This window comes from Bos indicus x Bos taurus, chromosome 1, assembly GCF_003369695.1.
Source record: "Bos indicus x Bos taurus breed Angus x Brahman F1 hybrid chromosome 1, Bos_hybrid_MaternalHap_v2.0, whole genome shotgun sequence".
Classification (NCBI taxonomy): domain Eukaryota; kingdom Metazoa; phylum Chordata; class Mammalia; order Artiodactyla; family Bovidae; genus Bos; species Bos indicus x Bos taurus.
In genome coordinates this window covers 151,967,097-151,982,422 of record NC_040076.1, presented here as the reverse complement: position 1 = coordinate 151,982,422, position 15,326 = coordinate 151,967,097, and the positions used below count along the sequence as shown (strand labels likewise).

At 36.4% G+C, this 15,326-nt stretch overlaps 1 protein-coding gene across 2 annotated transcripts in view; it reads left to right on the top strand.

Annotated features, from left to right (window-relative positions):
* HACL1 (2-hydroxyacyl-CoA lyase 1) overlaps positions 1-15,326 on the top strand; it is a 39,831-nt gene that overhangs the window by 1,707 nt on the left and 22,798 nt on the right. For both annotated transcript variants that reach the window (XM_027549311.1, XM_027549317.1), the window contains exons 3-10: positions 1,827-1,867; positions 3,074-3,154; positions 4,635-4,707; positions 5,640-5,717; positions 6,529-6,623; positions 8,149-8,261; positions 9,648-9,783; positions 14,534-14,639. In XM_027549311.1, the coding sequence (XP_027405112.1) occupies positions 1,827-1,867; positions 3,074-3,154; positions 4,635-4,707; positions 5,640-5,717; positions 6,529-6,623; positions 8,149-8,261; positions 9,648-9,783; positions 14,534-14,639 (723 nt within the window). The remainder of the gene's footprint in view (positions 1-1,826; positions 1,868-3,073; positions 3,155-4,634; positions 4,708-5,639; positions 5,718-6,528; positions 6,624-8,148; positions 8,262-9,647; positions 9,784-14,533; positions 14,640-15,326) is intronic.

The following is a 15,326-nucleotide window of genomic DNA, read 5'->3' as shown; positions in this document are numbered from 1 at the left end:
TATGAAGGCCATAAAGGAAATTTCAATACATCTCCAAGCAAGGATTGAAAATATACAGTATGTGTGACCAGACCATGTGGAAATAAACTGGAATTTAACAACAGGAAGATGGAAAATCCCCAAACATTTGAAAATTCAATGAATGGTAAATATTTGAAAAGATTAATTAAGATCAATAAACTTCACAGCAGATTGATTAAAAGAGAAAAAATATATAAATTACCAGTATCAAGGATGAAGAGGGAGATGTCACCATCAGCCTAACTAACCAGTGGGGTGAAGAAGAAATCCCAATGGAAAATGGAAAACATTTTGAATTTAATGATGATGAGAAAATGAGATCTCAAACATGTGAGCAACAGCTAAGCAGTTCTTAGAGGAAATAGTTTTAAATGAATCTCTTAGTAAAGAAGATCAAAAATCAGTGCCCTGAACATGCATTTTAAGAAGCTAGAAGAAGGAAACCAAAGTAAATCCATCAAAACCACTATGAGGTACCATTTCACGCCAGTCAGAATGGCTGCGATCCAAAAGTCTACATGCAATAAATGCTGGAGAGGGTGTGGAGAAAAGGGAACCCTCTTACACTGTTGGTGGGAATGCAAACTAGTACAGCCACTATGGAGAACAGTGTGGAGATTCCTTAAAAAACTGGAAATAGAACTGCCTTATGATCCAGCAATCCCACTGCTGGGCATACACACTAAGGAAGCCAGAATTGAAAGAGACACGTGTACCCCAATGTTCATCGCAGCACTGTTTATAATAGCCAGGACATGGAAGCAACCTAGATGTTCATCAGCAGATGAATGGATAAGAAAGCTGTGGTACATATACACAATGGAGTATTACTCAGCCATTAAAAAGAATACATTTGAATCAGTTCTAATGAGGTGGATGAAACTGGAGCCTATTATACAGAGTGAAGTAAGCCAGAAAGAAAAACACCAATACAGTATACTAACGCATATATATGGAATTTAGAAAGATGGTAACAATAACCCTGTATACGAGACAGCAAAAGAGACACTGATGTATAGAACAGTCTTTTGGATTCTGTGGGAGAGGGAGAGGGTGGGCTGATTTGGCAGAATGGCATTGAAATATGTATAATATCATATATGAAACGAATCGCCAGTCCAGGTTCGATGCACAATACTGGATGCTTGGGGCTGGTGCACTGGGACGACCCAGAGGGATGGTATGGGGAGGGAGGAGGGAGGAGGGTTCAGGATGGGGAACACATGTATACCTGTGGTGGATTCATTTTGATATTTGGCAAAACCAATACAATATTGTAAAGTTAAATAAAATTAAATTTTAAAAAAAAGTAAATCCAAACTGAAAGTAGTAAAATGATAAACATGAGAGTGGAAATCAGTGGAGGAGAGAACAAAGGAACAGTAGAGAAAAGCCACAAATCCAAAAATTATGTCTTTGAAAAGATCAATAGATTTGGTAAATCTCTAGCAAGACTGATAAAGAATAAAACATAAAAAGCACAAATTATCAATGTTAGGAATAAAAAATAGGGCATTCCTATTGATCCTGCAGATGTTTAAGCAATTATAAGATGATATTATGAATAAACTAGATGATATGGACAAATTCCTTGAAAAACTAAATATCAGATTTAGATACTTAAGTGATTATCTGAAAGGTACAGATAGAAGATTACTTGTTAAAATGAAAAATATTCCATTTTCCCCTTATTGAGAGTAAATTATTACATACATACTTTATACATGTATAATACTTATTACTTAACATGATTTAGTACTATAAAAGTTCCAAAATGCTTCAGTCCCAGTGTTTTTTCTTTGTAGGCTTGCTATGCTGCCTCTGCAGTTGGATATCTGACAGGCAGGTAAGCTCAAGTCTATGTTTTATTTCAGCTTCTTTTTTAAACTTGAGTTGTAATTAACATGTAGTATTAAATTAGTTGTAGGTGTCCAACATAGTGACTTGATATTATTATACATAATGAAATGGTAACTACAGTAAAACCAGCTCCCATCTGTTACCATACAAAGTTGTTATATACAGTGTTATTGACTGTGTTCCCTATGCTGTACATTTCATCCCAATGACTTAGTTATTTTATAGCTGGCAGTTTATATCTCTTAATCCCCTTCACCAATTTTATCCATTTCTCTACCCACCTTCCCTCTAGCAGCCACCAGTTTTTTCTCTGTGTCTATGAGTCTGTTTTGTTTGTTCATTGTTTTGTTTTTGAGAGTCCACATATAAGTGAAATCATATGGTATTTTATTTTCTCTGATTTATTTCACTAAGCATAATATCCTCCAAGTTTATCCATGTTGCCACAAAGATTTCATTCATAAGATTTCATTCTTTTTTATTGCTAATATTTTATTGTGTGTGTGTGTGTGTGTGTGTGTGTGTGTGTGTGTGTGTGTGTATAAATACCCAGGATGGAATTGCTGGATTGTATGATAGTTCTATTTTTAGTTTTTTGAGGAACCTCCACATTGTTTTTCATAGTGGCTGCACCAATTTAAAGGCTGTCTTAAATAGAGGTTGCTACTTTATAAATTGAAACTGGTAAGCTGAATTGTATGGAGATACCATTTTCTTCAGTGCTTTAAGCTTAGAAAGTCATCTAGGGTAAAGCATTCAAGTTCAACTTAAAAAACTGGAGCAGAACACTGCATTTCAGGATTACTTTCTGTCAAAGACCAATTTACATTATATATTTACTTGTTAAGAAATTTTTAAAAACCAGCTTTTTTTACATACAGAAGTACACTCAGTAGTCAAAAATTTGCTTCTGTATGCAATCACCTTGATTTAGCCCAAATATAGTAGCAAAATATGAAATTTAGTGAAATACAGTGTGAGGATGGTAAATACCTTATTTCTTGCAGGAAGACTGATATCTTTTTTAAAAAAACTAATTCAAAAATATTCTGATAATTGCTTTACAGCTGTAGTAAAGACCTATGTACCCTTCCTTTGAAGTCCAGGAAGATTATGTTCCACCCTAAAGCGGTATGAATCAAGTAGTACCTTTGACCTGCTTTTAATGTAGTCAATTCTGTTTTGGTTTCAGGCCAGGAGTCTGCCTTGTTGTTTCTGGCCCCGGTCTTGTCCACAGTTTGGGCGGTATGGCAAATGCAAACATGAACTGTTGGTAATTAGATTCTTATTTTTTTTATTATTATTATTACTGAGTAATTAGATTAGTATTTAGTAATTAGATGAGTACCAGATTAGTACTGGTAATTAGATTATTATTATTATTATTACTGAGAACACTTTCCTGAAAATATCAACACATGATTTTATCCAGTGGAGAACCACTGCTCTGTGGTGGGAAGACGAGGGGTCATATGCTTGAGGAAATGACTTAGTGAAAAATTAAGAAGAGTGTTAGGAAGAAAATAAAAAAACATGGATAATTCTTTTACCTAGAGAAAAACACTTAATATTTGGGGATGAATATGTGTATATTCCATATCTATATATGTAAGTGAATGTGTGTGTAAGTCTCTTTAAGTGAAGAATTGTTTATTAAAGATCCCAGCTCAGTCTGCAAGAATGTATTTAATTTTTCACCTTGTCTTGCATAACCAGCAGGACAGTTGAAATTGTATTTATTGAGTTGGTATTATAAACAGATTAGTTGCTCTTGTCCTTAATCCTGGTTCTTAATCTCTGATTCTTTACCAGTACAATCATGTTAAAGGGGGCTGTGTCTTTGTCTTTTTCAATAATTTAATTTATATCTATTTGGTTTTGACTGTGTTGGGTCTTTGTTGCTGAGTGGGCTTCTCTCTAGTTGCGGTGGGTGGGCTTGTCATTGCACTGGCGTCTCTCGTTGGGAGGACAGGCTCTAGGGCACGTGGATTCAGCAGTTGCAGCACATCTGCTCAGTAGCTGGGGCTCCCAGGCTCTAGAGCACAGGCTCAGTGGTTGTGGCACACAGGCTTAGCTGCTCCGCTGCATGCAGGATCTTCCTAGATCAGAGATCACTCCTGCGTCTCCTGCATTGGCAGGAGGATTCTTTACCACTGAGCCACCAGGGAAGCCCAAGGGGGCTATATTCTGTTCAATTCATACAATGTTTAAATTTCCCATGGGAAGGGCATTATTTTCTTTCTTGCCATGTGTTTCTTTCAGGTCCTTCTTTGCTTTCTTCCTACACTTTCTTATCAACTTCAGTGTCTCATAATTTTTAAGTAACTTTAGCTTTGCTATCTTTTATTTCTCCCTGAGAATTTTATTGCTGAGGGATTTTTCTCATCATTCTGCCATTTCCAAATAGACTTAGTTAGGAAAGTGCAGGAAAAAAATGTTTCCTTCTCTTAATCTCGAGAATAATAGGAACAGCATAACAATTCATTTTATATCATCACCACCCAGAAGTTTTAGCATCAGTATCCAGAAGAGGCAGGGGAGAGAGGGGTATGGAGAAAAAATATTTACTATAAATTTCAGATTTTTCTGAAATTGAGGAAGTGTTTTCTCAGACCAAGATGTTTCCTAAATCTTTTTAAATTAACAGTTTTTTAAGAGAAAATGTAATTCTCTTTCTTCTTTTAACATTCACTGAGTGTTTTCTATTCTCTGGGCACTTGTTGTAATTCTCTTTTAAAAAATTAATATTTCAGGCCCTTGATTGTGATTGGTGGTTCCTCTGAAAGAAGTCAGGAAACAATGGGAGCCTTCCAGGAGTTTCCTCAGGTACCCGTCTCTAAGATCTTCCCTCTGTAGTATAATTATACTCCATTAAGATTTATGGAGAAGAAATTAAAACTCCTATCTGCAAAATAAACACATAAAATAGAAATACCTGAGATAACTTAAAAGGTGATTTTCTTCAACTACAGGAAACTCTCAATGTGAATGTTAAGAAAGCTTAGGCTCTACCTAGCAATCTTCCAAGAAAGATAACCTTTTTGACAGAAATTTAAACTCAGAAAATAAGTTCTTTAAAGAATCAAGAAAATTCAGGAATAAAAATGATTTGGGACTTTCAGACTTTGAGGAAGAGAAAAGTTGAAAGGAAAAATAAGGAAAAATCCCGCTCACACCTGCGGGACTAAAACTACCAACTATTCCATAGATTTTATACCAAAAAGTACTAAGACAGACAGTTTCTATATAATGCTTCAAAGTACACTAAACAGTGAAAAATTAGCAGTACTGAATTTATGCCAAACAGCATAGCAACAAAACATATAACTGGAAAACTGGCAGAAATGTAAAAATAGATTATTATTATTATAATGAGATATAACAGATAAAGTTGTGTATCCCTGGATGTAGAATTTCTGGGTCCAAGGATATTCTTACTTACATTTTTAGGAGATATTGTCAACTTCTCTCCCCATTTATTTTCTCACCACGGTTTATGACTGTTATTACCTAACTTTTTCATTTTTGCCAATCTGAGAAATGAAAACGGTGTCTTGTTTTGATTTTCTTCCTGAACTATACCAAGGCAGATGTTTGATTGTGCTTTGCAGAGGCTTTTAAGAAACAATCCAGATAATGCATTTTTCTCCATCTTTCCTCTAAACATAATAGAATGTAGTGACTCAACATTTCGTCTTCTTTCAGAAGAGTAATGTGATACATGCGCTTATTTTAAGTGACTTTCTTTTCACGTATAGGTTGAAGCTTGTAGACTATATAGCAAGTTCTCTGCCCGGCCAAGTAGCATAGAAGCTATTCCATCTATTATCGAAAAGGTATAGTATTTAATTACAAGCTGTCTAGGTCCACTGGTTTTTCTCAGTTGTTTATACCTGTGTTACTTTTATTCTCAATAGAGACAAAAAAATTTGGAATATATCATGCAGTTAACAATGATATTGATAAATAGCTACATACATTTTAATATTCACTATCCTTAACTTACTGAAAGAACCACATAAAAGAAATTTTTTGGAAGGATTTTTTCCTATACTTTAGTTTTTAATTTTTTAAATTATGGAAAAGTAGAAAGAAAGATAAAATGAAACCCTGAGTGCCTTTTCTCTTATACTTCTGTAAGATTATTTTTGAAAATTAGTACTAATGCATATAAGACCGTCTGTTAGTTGATTAAGCAGTGTATTAATAAATTGTGTGATTTTACATTTAAGCTGTTTCAAAAGCCATGTATTAATAGAAACCATCTGACACGTATTACAGCATCACAGTTTCTGAAATCTTTGTTAAATCATTAAGATTAGAAAGTAGGTGAAAGTACATGTTACAAAAACTTGGCAGGCAGAACCTAGTAGATAATTTCTAGGACTAAAGCGTAGTGAAAAATGAATTTTAAAGCCCTAAGTGAGTACTTTCTTATGTCTCCCCTTTGAAACAAAAATATAGAATCAATAGAGTGCATTTCAATTTTAATTAAAATTGCTTATTTCTAAGGATGTTGCATCAACTAAAGATGTCAAGAAAAATTAAAATAGTATTTATTTCACAATTTTAAATTATATTTGAGTAGGATGTGATAATGAGGATTGAGATTTTTTAAATTTTTTCTTCCGTTTGTAATGAACTTAGGCAGTGAGGAGCAGTATTTATGGTCGTCCAGGCGCTTGCTATGTCGACATACCTGCAGATTTTGTGAGCCTCCAGGTGAATGTGAGTTCTGTAAAGTAAGTAATAGTTAATCGGAGTTCTTTCTCAATTATGTTACCGTAGGCTTACCCTTCTAAAAGAATTTACCTAGCAGCTTATAAATTACAATTTTCACTTGTCTTAACTTTTGCAGATTTGGTGATTAAATTGAATCCTGGCCAAAGGGCTTAATTCTCTTAATTAAAATTGTATTATTTAAGAATTACCTTGGGGTTTAAATACTAAGTCAAATACTTGGAGCTTCCCAAAGTCATTTGAAATTATTCTTCCAGTAACCATAAAAATTTAATCCTCATATAGTGTGGTTATTTAGAGTCTTTATGGTTGATATAAATCAAGAGTTGAAATGACTATTGAAAAATTACTGTAACTCAGCATAAAAAATTTTAATCTGTCTCTGTGATTTAAAAATAGTTCAACACCAGATGTTACTATGATTTGCCAAGTCCCCTTATTCCGTACATAAGCACTGAGTGAACAATAAGTACAACAAACTGGTAAATAAGTCACCCGATAAGGTTGGCTACTTGGATTAATGCATCACCCTGAGTGCCGTTTAGCACATTTCTGCCGTCAGGGACTCGGTGGTCCTCCAGTGACTACTGAGATACAGCAGGCATTTCTGTTCACTCAGGATACCAAGTCTGGCTTCCATTTGGGAGTCAGTCAGAAAGGGTGTCGATTTCTTATAATTCCTGAACATGAAGATCAAAATAAGATTATTGGGTTTGCAATTTTTGTAAAGACTTGAATGTCCTTTTTTGGTATTATATTCCCAAGTTTTGTATAGTATGATGTTTATTGATTAGGGTAAATGAAATAAAACACTGAGGATTTGGTGTCTAGAAATAACTATGATCATTTTAATATTTCTTTTACTAATGCATATTGTGGTACTAAAATGTGGACTTAGTGAGTGGTAATATAGTGAGGTAGGTAAAGCATGGACTTTGGAGACAGAACAACTTACTTCAGCCTAGTTGCCACACACCATCCAGGGATCCTGGGCAAGTTACTTACTTTCTGAGGAGTTGTTTTTTTCCCCCTACAGTAATGAAATGGATGTAATGATAATACCTAATCTTATTATTTTGAAAATTAAATGAAAATACATGGCACATAGTATTAAATATTAGGATTTGTTTTATTATTTCAACCACAGTAACTACCACTTCATTGCAAAGTCATTAGCTCTGTTTTCCTGTTAATGAATTGCTTATTTGGCTATTAGATGATCTTAGGGAATAAATGTTGATTTATCAGATTTTATAGATATAATGGTTATATAGGAAAAAGTGTTTATCTTTTAGTTTTTAAATCTTGCTGCTATAATCTTCTTTAAAATGGCTTAGGAAGAAATGTATATGTGTGTTTATGTGTGTACAGGTGAAACAAATGTAAAATATTAGTAGTGGCCTCTACAGGGTGGGTATATGCAGTTTATTATACTATTTTTTCTACCTTTTTTTTGTATTTGATATTTTCATAATAAAAAAGTTTAAAATTTGGCATCCTTTAATTAACAGAGCTCTTTATTTCCAGGTATGTGGAGTGCTGTATGCCACCTCCTATTAGTATGGCAGAAACCTCTGCTGTACGCATGGCAGCATCTGTTATTAGGAATGCCAAGCAGCCCCTTGTCATCATTGGGAAAGGTAGCATTGAATGGAACTCTAAATCTTGCTAGGCTTTCAAAAGAATGCCGATTCTGTTTAGAACTTGTCCTCATTATTTGCTTCCCTGACGTCTCAGACCATAAAGAATCTGCCTGCGATGCAGGTTCGATCCTTGAGTTGGGAAGGTTCCCTGGAGAAGGAAATGGCAACCCACTCCAGTATTCTTACCTGGAGAATCCCATGACAGAGGAGCCTGGTGGGTTACAGTCCATGGGGTCACAAGAGTCAGACATGACTCAGCGACAACAGCTGGTGGACAGACCTGATCATCAGTAAGTGTGATGTGTGTAGAGAACTGAGGTGGGTTCTCGGGAGATAGCAACAACGTTCTTGTTTGGTGATGTGGAAAACAATTCAGAAGAGATGATGCTGTAGCTGCCCAGTGGAAAAAGACATGGGTCGCTGGTCACGGAGTGAACACAGAGAACCCAGGTAGTCCAGGAAGAGGGAACCGAATGGACCAAGATATTGAGGCAAGAAGGAGAATACAAGGAAGTGTTCTGGATTTTTAAAAAAGTAAATATTTTTCATCCTGCATGGGTGAGAAAAGATTGTAATGTATTTTTATAGGGGTGAGCATTACACGAATCTGAATATACTACACCATTTGCTTGGATTCAGCAGAGAATTATAAATACTGGATGTGGAGTAATATTTACTAACTCTGAGGAAGAGCATAAAGTTAAATAGCTAAAATGACAGCCTTGGTAACATGAGAAACGAAATCATTTCTGTATCCAAACAAGGAGTTGTTTCTAGTGCCATTGAGAGTGTAAGACATGGTTATTCCTACAGGCACGTAACTATAAATAAACAAATGGTGTGACTGCCTCGGGGTTAGTCCTGTTGCAGTCACTGGATTATGGAACCTGCAAAGTGATCTACAGAGCTTTAGAAACTTAGGCTCCTTGTTAGAATTTCCATACATAGACTAGGCCTGGTTGGCTGGTGGTGGGGAGCAATGTGTGAGGTTGCTTTTACCTGTCAGAGCAAGGTCTTTGCTTTCCCACCTGCACCTCCCAGTCTATGTGTGTTCAGGTAATTGTTAGTGGTAGTAATTCAGGAGGAACAGCATAGAACCGACAATTAAGAACAAGAAGAGTGGAAGGTGCAACTTTTGTTTGTGGGTAGACATACTTCAGAATAATTGATACTATTACTTGGCCAGGGGGAGGGAGGAATTAGAACTACTGCCTTCTTAAACATTTTAAAATACCAAAGATAAAAAACTGTAAGTCACCATTTGTTTCGAGTTTAAGCCCTGAGCAGGAGAATCTTTGAGAAGTTCTGAAAGCAATCTCACATGAACTCTTGTAAGTGTCTGGAGCTTAACTGCCTTGTCCAGTACATTTGGATTCGTTGTAGGTGCTGCTTATGCCCACGCAGAGGAGAGCATCAGGAAGCTGGTGGAGCAGTGTAAATTGCCGTTTCTGCCCACCCCCATGGGAAAGGGTGTTATCCGTGACAACCATCCAAACTGTGTAGCTGCTGCCAGATCCAGGTATGGGGCAACTCCAGATTTTAAATACAATAGCTTGGCAGATTTCAGGCTCATTTAAATTAGTTTGTGACTTGAATGAATCTAGTAGAAGTTCTGAAAGAATCACGTATTTTTAAGCATACCTGTTTCTTTTTACTTTTCAGCACTTTTAATGCTGTTCTGTATCTTCTGACCCTCGTAATTTCAAATGAGAAATCTGTAGTCATTTGAATCTCTGTTCGCCTATATGTAACACTATCTTGTTTTTCTGTGGCTGCGTTCAGAATTTTTTTTTTTTTGTCTTTGGTTCTCAGCAGTTTGATTATGATGTGTTTGGACACATTTTTTTTTAAATTTATCCTCTTTGAGATTTTCTAATCTTCTTAAATCTATGCATTGATATCTTCACCAAATTTGAAAAGTTTTGACCATTATTTCTTCAAATATGTTTTTCGGCACCAGTCTTTTTTTCTGGAGTAACACAAGATCGTTGATATTGTCCCAGAGGTCCCTGAATAAGTGTTTCATTCTTTTTAATCCTTTTATCTTTTTTATATTTCCTCTTTCTCTGCTGAGAACTTTAAAAAGTTATTTATTTATTTATTCATTCATTCACTGATTTGTTTTTGGCTGTTCTGGGTCTTTGTTGCTGCACACAGGCTTTTCTCTAGTTCCAAACCAGCCGGGGTTACTGTGGAGTCCAGGCAGTGTGGCTTGCAGGCTTCAGGAGGTGAGGTGTTTGGGCTGAGTAGTTGTGGGGCACGGCTTAGTTCCATGGCATGTGAAATCTTCCCACACCAGGGATTGAACCCGTGTCTCCTGCATTGGCACGTGGGTTCTTAACCACGGGACCTCCAGGAAAGTCCTCTCTGCAGAGAACTTTTATCTTCCCACTTATTTGAAAAGTATTTTTGTCTACCTTATGGAACATAGTCATAATAGCTGATTCAAAATACGTTTACTAATTCTAACATCTGGGTCATCAGTACAATTGGTGTCTATTCCTTATATTTTCTTCTGAAATTGGTTATCTTTTGTGTGTGTGTGTGTTGAGTAGTTTTTGACTGTATCCTAGAATTTTGAATACTATGTTGTGAGATTCTAGATCATATAGAAATCCTCTGTAGAAGGTTGATTTTGTTTATTTGTTTAACAGGCAGTTCACTCGGTTGCTTTCAGACTGCAGGTCCTATCTCACTCACTGTGGGCATAGTCCCAGGGTCGGTTAATCTCCAAGCTTCTGCTGTTCTCCTTTGAGGCTGCCCAATCGTGCCCAGCCCAGGGGTGAGCCGCAGCCCCCATTCTGGATGTGAACATGCTGGTTCCTATCCAGAACAAGGGATTTCCTTTCTCTCTTAGGACACAGCCCAAACCCTACTCCCATTTCCCAGAATCCCTGTTCCTTCCCCTTGCTGATACCTTATAGTACCATACAACAGGTGCTGCCTTTGAAGCAATGTAGCAGAAAAAAAAAAAAAGATGTTAAAAAAAAGGGACATGCCCCCATACTTTCCACACCACAGGGGCCTCTTTTCCCAGTTCCTCTTGCCTGAAAAATGAAGTTTCTCTTGGGAATTTAGCTGCTTAGGACTGTGGTCCAGTGGTTAATGAGACTGTGTACTTCCAAGCAGGAGGCGTGGGTTTGATCCCTCATGGGGGAAGGTTGTGCATGCTGTGCGGTGTGGCTGAAGAAAAGAGGCAAAAAGACTTACTGCAGTGCTACTGTGCTGCACTCAGAGCACAGTTGGGAAAGAGACATAGAGAAAAAGAAAATTACAGAGCTTTTCCTCCATGCTTTCAGGCATCGCAGGCCCCTTTTCCTGATTTTCTGGCCAAAACACACTTTCTGATAGACCACTTTTTTTTAAATTTCTTTATTTTGAAATATTATAAATATACAAATGAGAGAGTAATTTAGTGAACACTATGTAACCACCGGGAGATTGCCGGGAGAAATACCAATAACCTCAGATATGCAGATGACACCACCCTTATGGCAGAAAGTGAAGAAGAACTAAAAAGCCTCTTGATGAAAGTGAAAGTGGAGAGTGAAAAAGTTGGCTTAAAGCTCAACATTCAGAAAACGAAGATCATGGCATCCGGTCCCATCACTTCATGGGAAATAGATGGGGAAACGGGAAACAAATCACTGCAGATGGTGACTGCAGCCTTGAAATTAAAAGACGCTTACTCCTTGGAAGGAAAGTTATGACCAACCTAGATAGCATATTCAAAAGCAGAGACATTACTTTGCCAACAAAGGTCCGTCTAGTCAAGGCTATAGTTTTTCCTGTATGGTTTTCCTATGGATGTGAGAGTTGGACTGTGAAGAAGACTGAGCGCTGAAGAATTGATGGTTTTGAACTGTGGTATTGGAGAAGACTCTTGAGAGTCCCTTGGACTGCAAGGAGATCCAACCAGTCCATTCTGAAGGAGATCAGCCCTGGGATTTCTTTGGAAGGAATGATGCTAAAGCTGAAAGTCCAGTACTTTGGCCACCTCATGCGAAGAGTTGACTCATTGGAAAAGACTCTGATGCTGGGAGGGATTGGGGGCAAGAGGAGAAGGGGACGACAGAGGATGAGATGGCTGGATGGCATCACTGACTCGATGGACGTGAGTCTGAGTGAACTCCGGGAGTTGGTGATGGACAGGGAGGCCTAGCGTGCTGCGATTCATGGGGTCGCAAAGAGTCGGACACAACTGAGCGACTGATCTGATCTGATCTGATGTAACCACCACTCCACTTCATCTAATATCAAATATGTTGTTGCTTAAGGTTATTTCTGAGAAACAAAATATGACAGATTTGTTTGTAGTCCCTGCATGTCTTACCTGATCCCATCCATTTCTTCCTCCCTCTCCACAGTTCACCGTTGTGCTACACTTGGTAATTTTCATGTTGTTATGCACACACTCAGTTAGCTTTGAGGATTTTTAAAATGTAATGTTTGCTGTTCAGCCTTTAATGTTACTCATTTAATGCTATTTTAATAGGCTCATAACTGTCCCTTTTTTTCATAATAGTATACATTGTATGGGCTTCCCTGGTCGCTCAAACGGTAAAGAATCTGCCCATAATGCTGGAGACCCAGGTTTGATCCTGGGTTGGGAAGATCCCCTAGAGAAGGGAATGGCAATCCATTTCAGTACTCTTGCCTGGAAAATTCCATGCACAGAAGAGCCTGGTGGGCTACAGTCCATGAGGTCACAAGGAGTCCAACATTACTGAGTGACTAACACTCATACATTGAACAGGAGCCAAATTAATTATTACACTGTTTTCTTAAAATATACTTTAACTTGGGTTGAACTGAAATTTATCTTCATTCTTGTTGAATTTTAAGAAGGTAATATTAATGACATTAATAATGTAGAAAAGATTGTAAGGGGCTATAAATAATTGTATCAAGAATTTTATGGGCTTTGGAGTATCTATAAGCAAATCTATCTCTCCATTTCCAGTTTTTATGTGTTTGTTAAATTGGACCACAGGACCAAAGCAGTGTATAAGGATAGTTTTTTTGACCATATAGTTAAAATAATAGCTAAATTTCTGTGAAAAATAGCATAAACCACTACAGAAAACAAAAGCAAAAGATCCTCTTTGGGCAAAAGATAAGAAAAAAGGGAAACAGTCAAGAAGTAGAAAGAACAAAACCTATGGCAATTATGATAATAAAAATTATCCTGCAAAAAGGCAGAGACTTTGAATTGGATCAATAATAATGATGGTTATATGTATCATTAGAGCCACAGCTAAAAATGATACAATGTAAAAACAAGCAAAGATGTATGAGGTAAACAAAAGGGAAGCAAGAGTTGATAGCTCTGTTACTATCAGAGTGGATATCAAAGTAAAAATAAAAAGCAAGTTACATTGACAAAAATATTAGGATATTAATATGTAAAACTTACAAATACACTTGGTGTAATATTTTTTGAAAGCAGTTTGGAAAAGTGAATCAATCATCGTAAAAATACCTGCTTCTAGGAATCAATACGAAGTGGTCAAATAAAGATATACAACCCAGACTATTAATAGCAAAGAAAATATTTAGCAGTTGAGAAGAGCTGAAATAAATTTGTGTCCAACAAAATGTGTATCTTTTAAAATTTGTATTTAAGAATAACTTAATAAGAAAGGAAAGCATATGGTAAGCAAAAGTGCATGAGACAGTATTTAGTATATAAGCTCAACTATTTAAAAATATACATGCGTAGAAAAAAAAGTGAAAGTAAAAGTCGCTCGGTCGAGTCCTGCTCTAGTCCATGGCATTCTCCAGGCCAGAACACTGGAGTGGGGAGCCTTTCCCTTCTCCAGGGGATCTTCCCAACCCAGGGATGGAACCCAGGTCTCCTGCATTGCAGGCAGATTAAAGACTAATGAAAATATGCCAGGATATTAATAATAGTTTATAAGTTGATAGTAATATTGGGTAATTTTGGCTTTTTCCTTATACTTTCCTGTTTTTTCTTGATTATCTACAGTAGACTTGTATAATTTTTCTAATGATGAAAAAGTAATAAATGCTATATAGTATGGTAGTATTTTCTGCTTATGTCAACTTTTAGATTACCATTTAAATAGGATGACTTCATAAATTATTTCAGTTTGAAAGATCGAATTTACCATTTAAGCCCATTCTGAAGAGCAGGGCAAACTCCAAATTATTTAGACTTTTCCAAATACTTTAGAAATTAATTTTAGAATAATTCAAATAAGAATGTAGATATACTTTTTGTTATATCAGATTTTTCTTTTTAATAGGGCTTTGCAATTTGCTGATGTAATTGTTTTACTCGGTGCCAGATTAAATTGGATTTTGCATTTTGGACTGCCTCCAAGGTATCAGCCAGATGTGAAGTTTATCCAGGTACTCAAAGAAGAGAGACTTAAAGTCAAAGCTATGTGTCCTTCATTGTTCTCTCAGCATTACCAGCTCTGCTTTCTTCTTGACTTTTATAATGAACAGTTTCTCTTTTTACTTAGGTAGAATTTTATAAATTGTCTAGCATAATTACAGGTACCAAAGTGAGCTGCCTTTTCAAGCCTGTGAAACATGTTTCACTTTGCTTCTAACCAGAAAACCTTTCAAAATCAAGTTTTAAATAGTTTGAAAAGCACAATTTGCTTCTTCTTTAGAGTTAAAGGTAGACAAAAGAGTTTCAAGTAGGAGGTAAATTAGAACAAAACATTCAGCACTATTAGGAATTGAGTAGTTTCTTTAGATTCCCAAACTTTCAAACACCCTTTGGTTAGAAACCTCTAAACAGTGGTGCAACTATGTCATTAATCAATGTTTAGAATAAGCTTTTTATCTTTATAAACCCATTTCCCTACTGGTAGAAAAACCAGTACTAGTGCGTGTACAAACCTGCTTGCCCTGCATAGATTGTGTAAAGTAAAGACCTTGCTACAATGCTGTCTTCTCCGTTTACCTTTTACTTCCTAAGTCAACTTCTAGCATTGAAAACTAAAGCCACAGACAAGCAAGACCTGGGTTGTACTGGAAGATGCTGCCACCTCTTGATTACAGAATAGAGTCCATCCTGAGTTACTT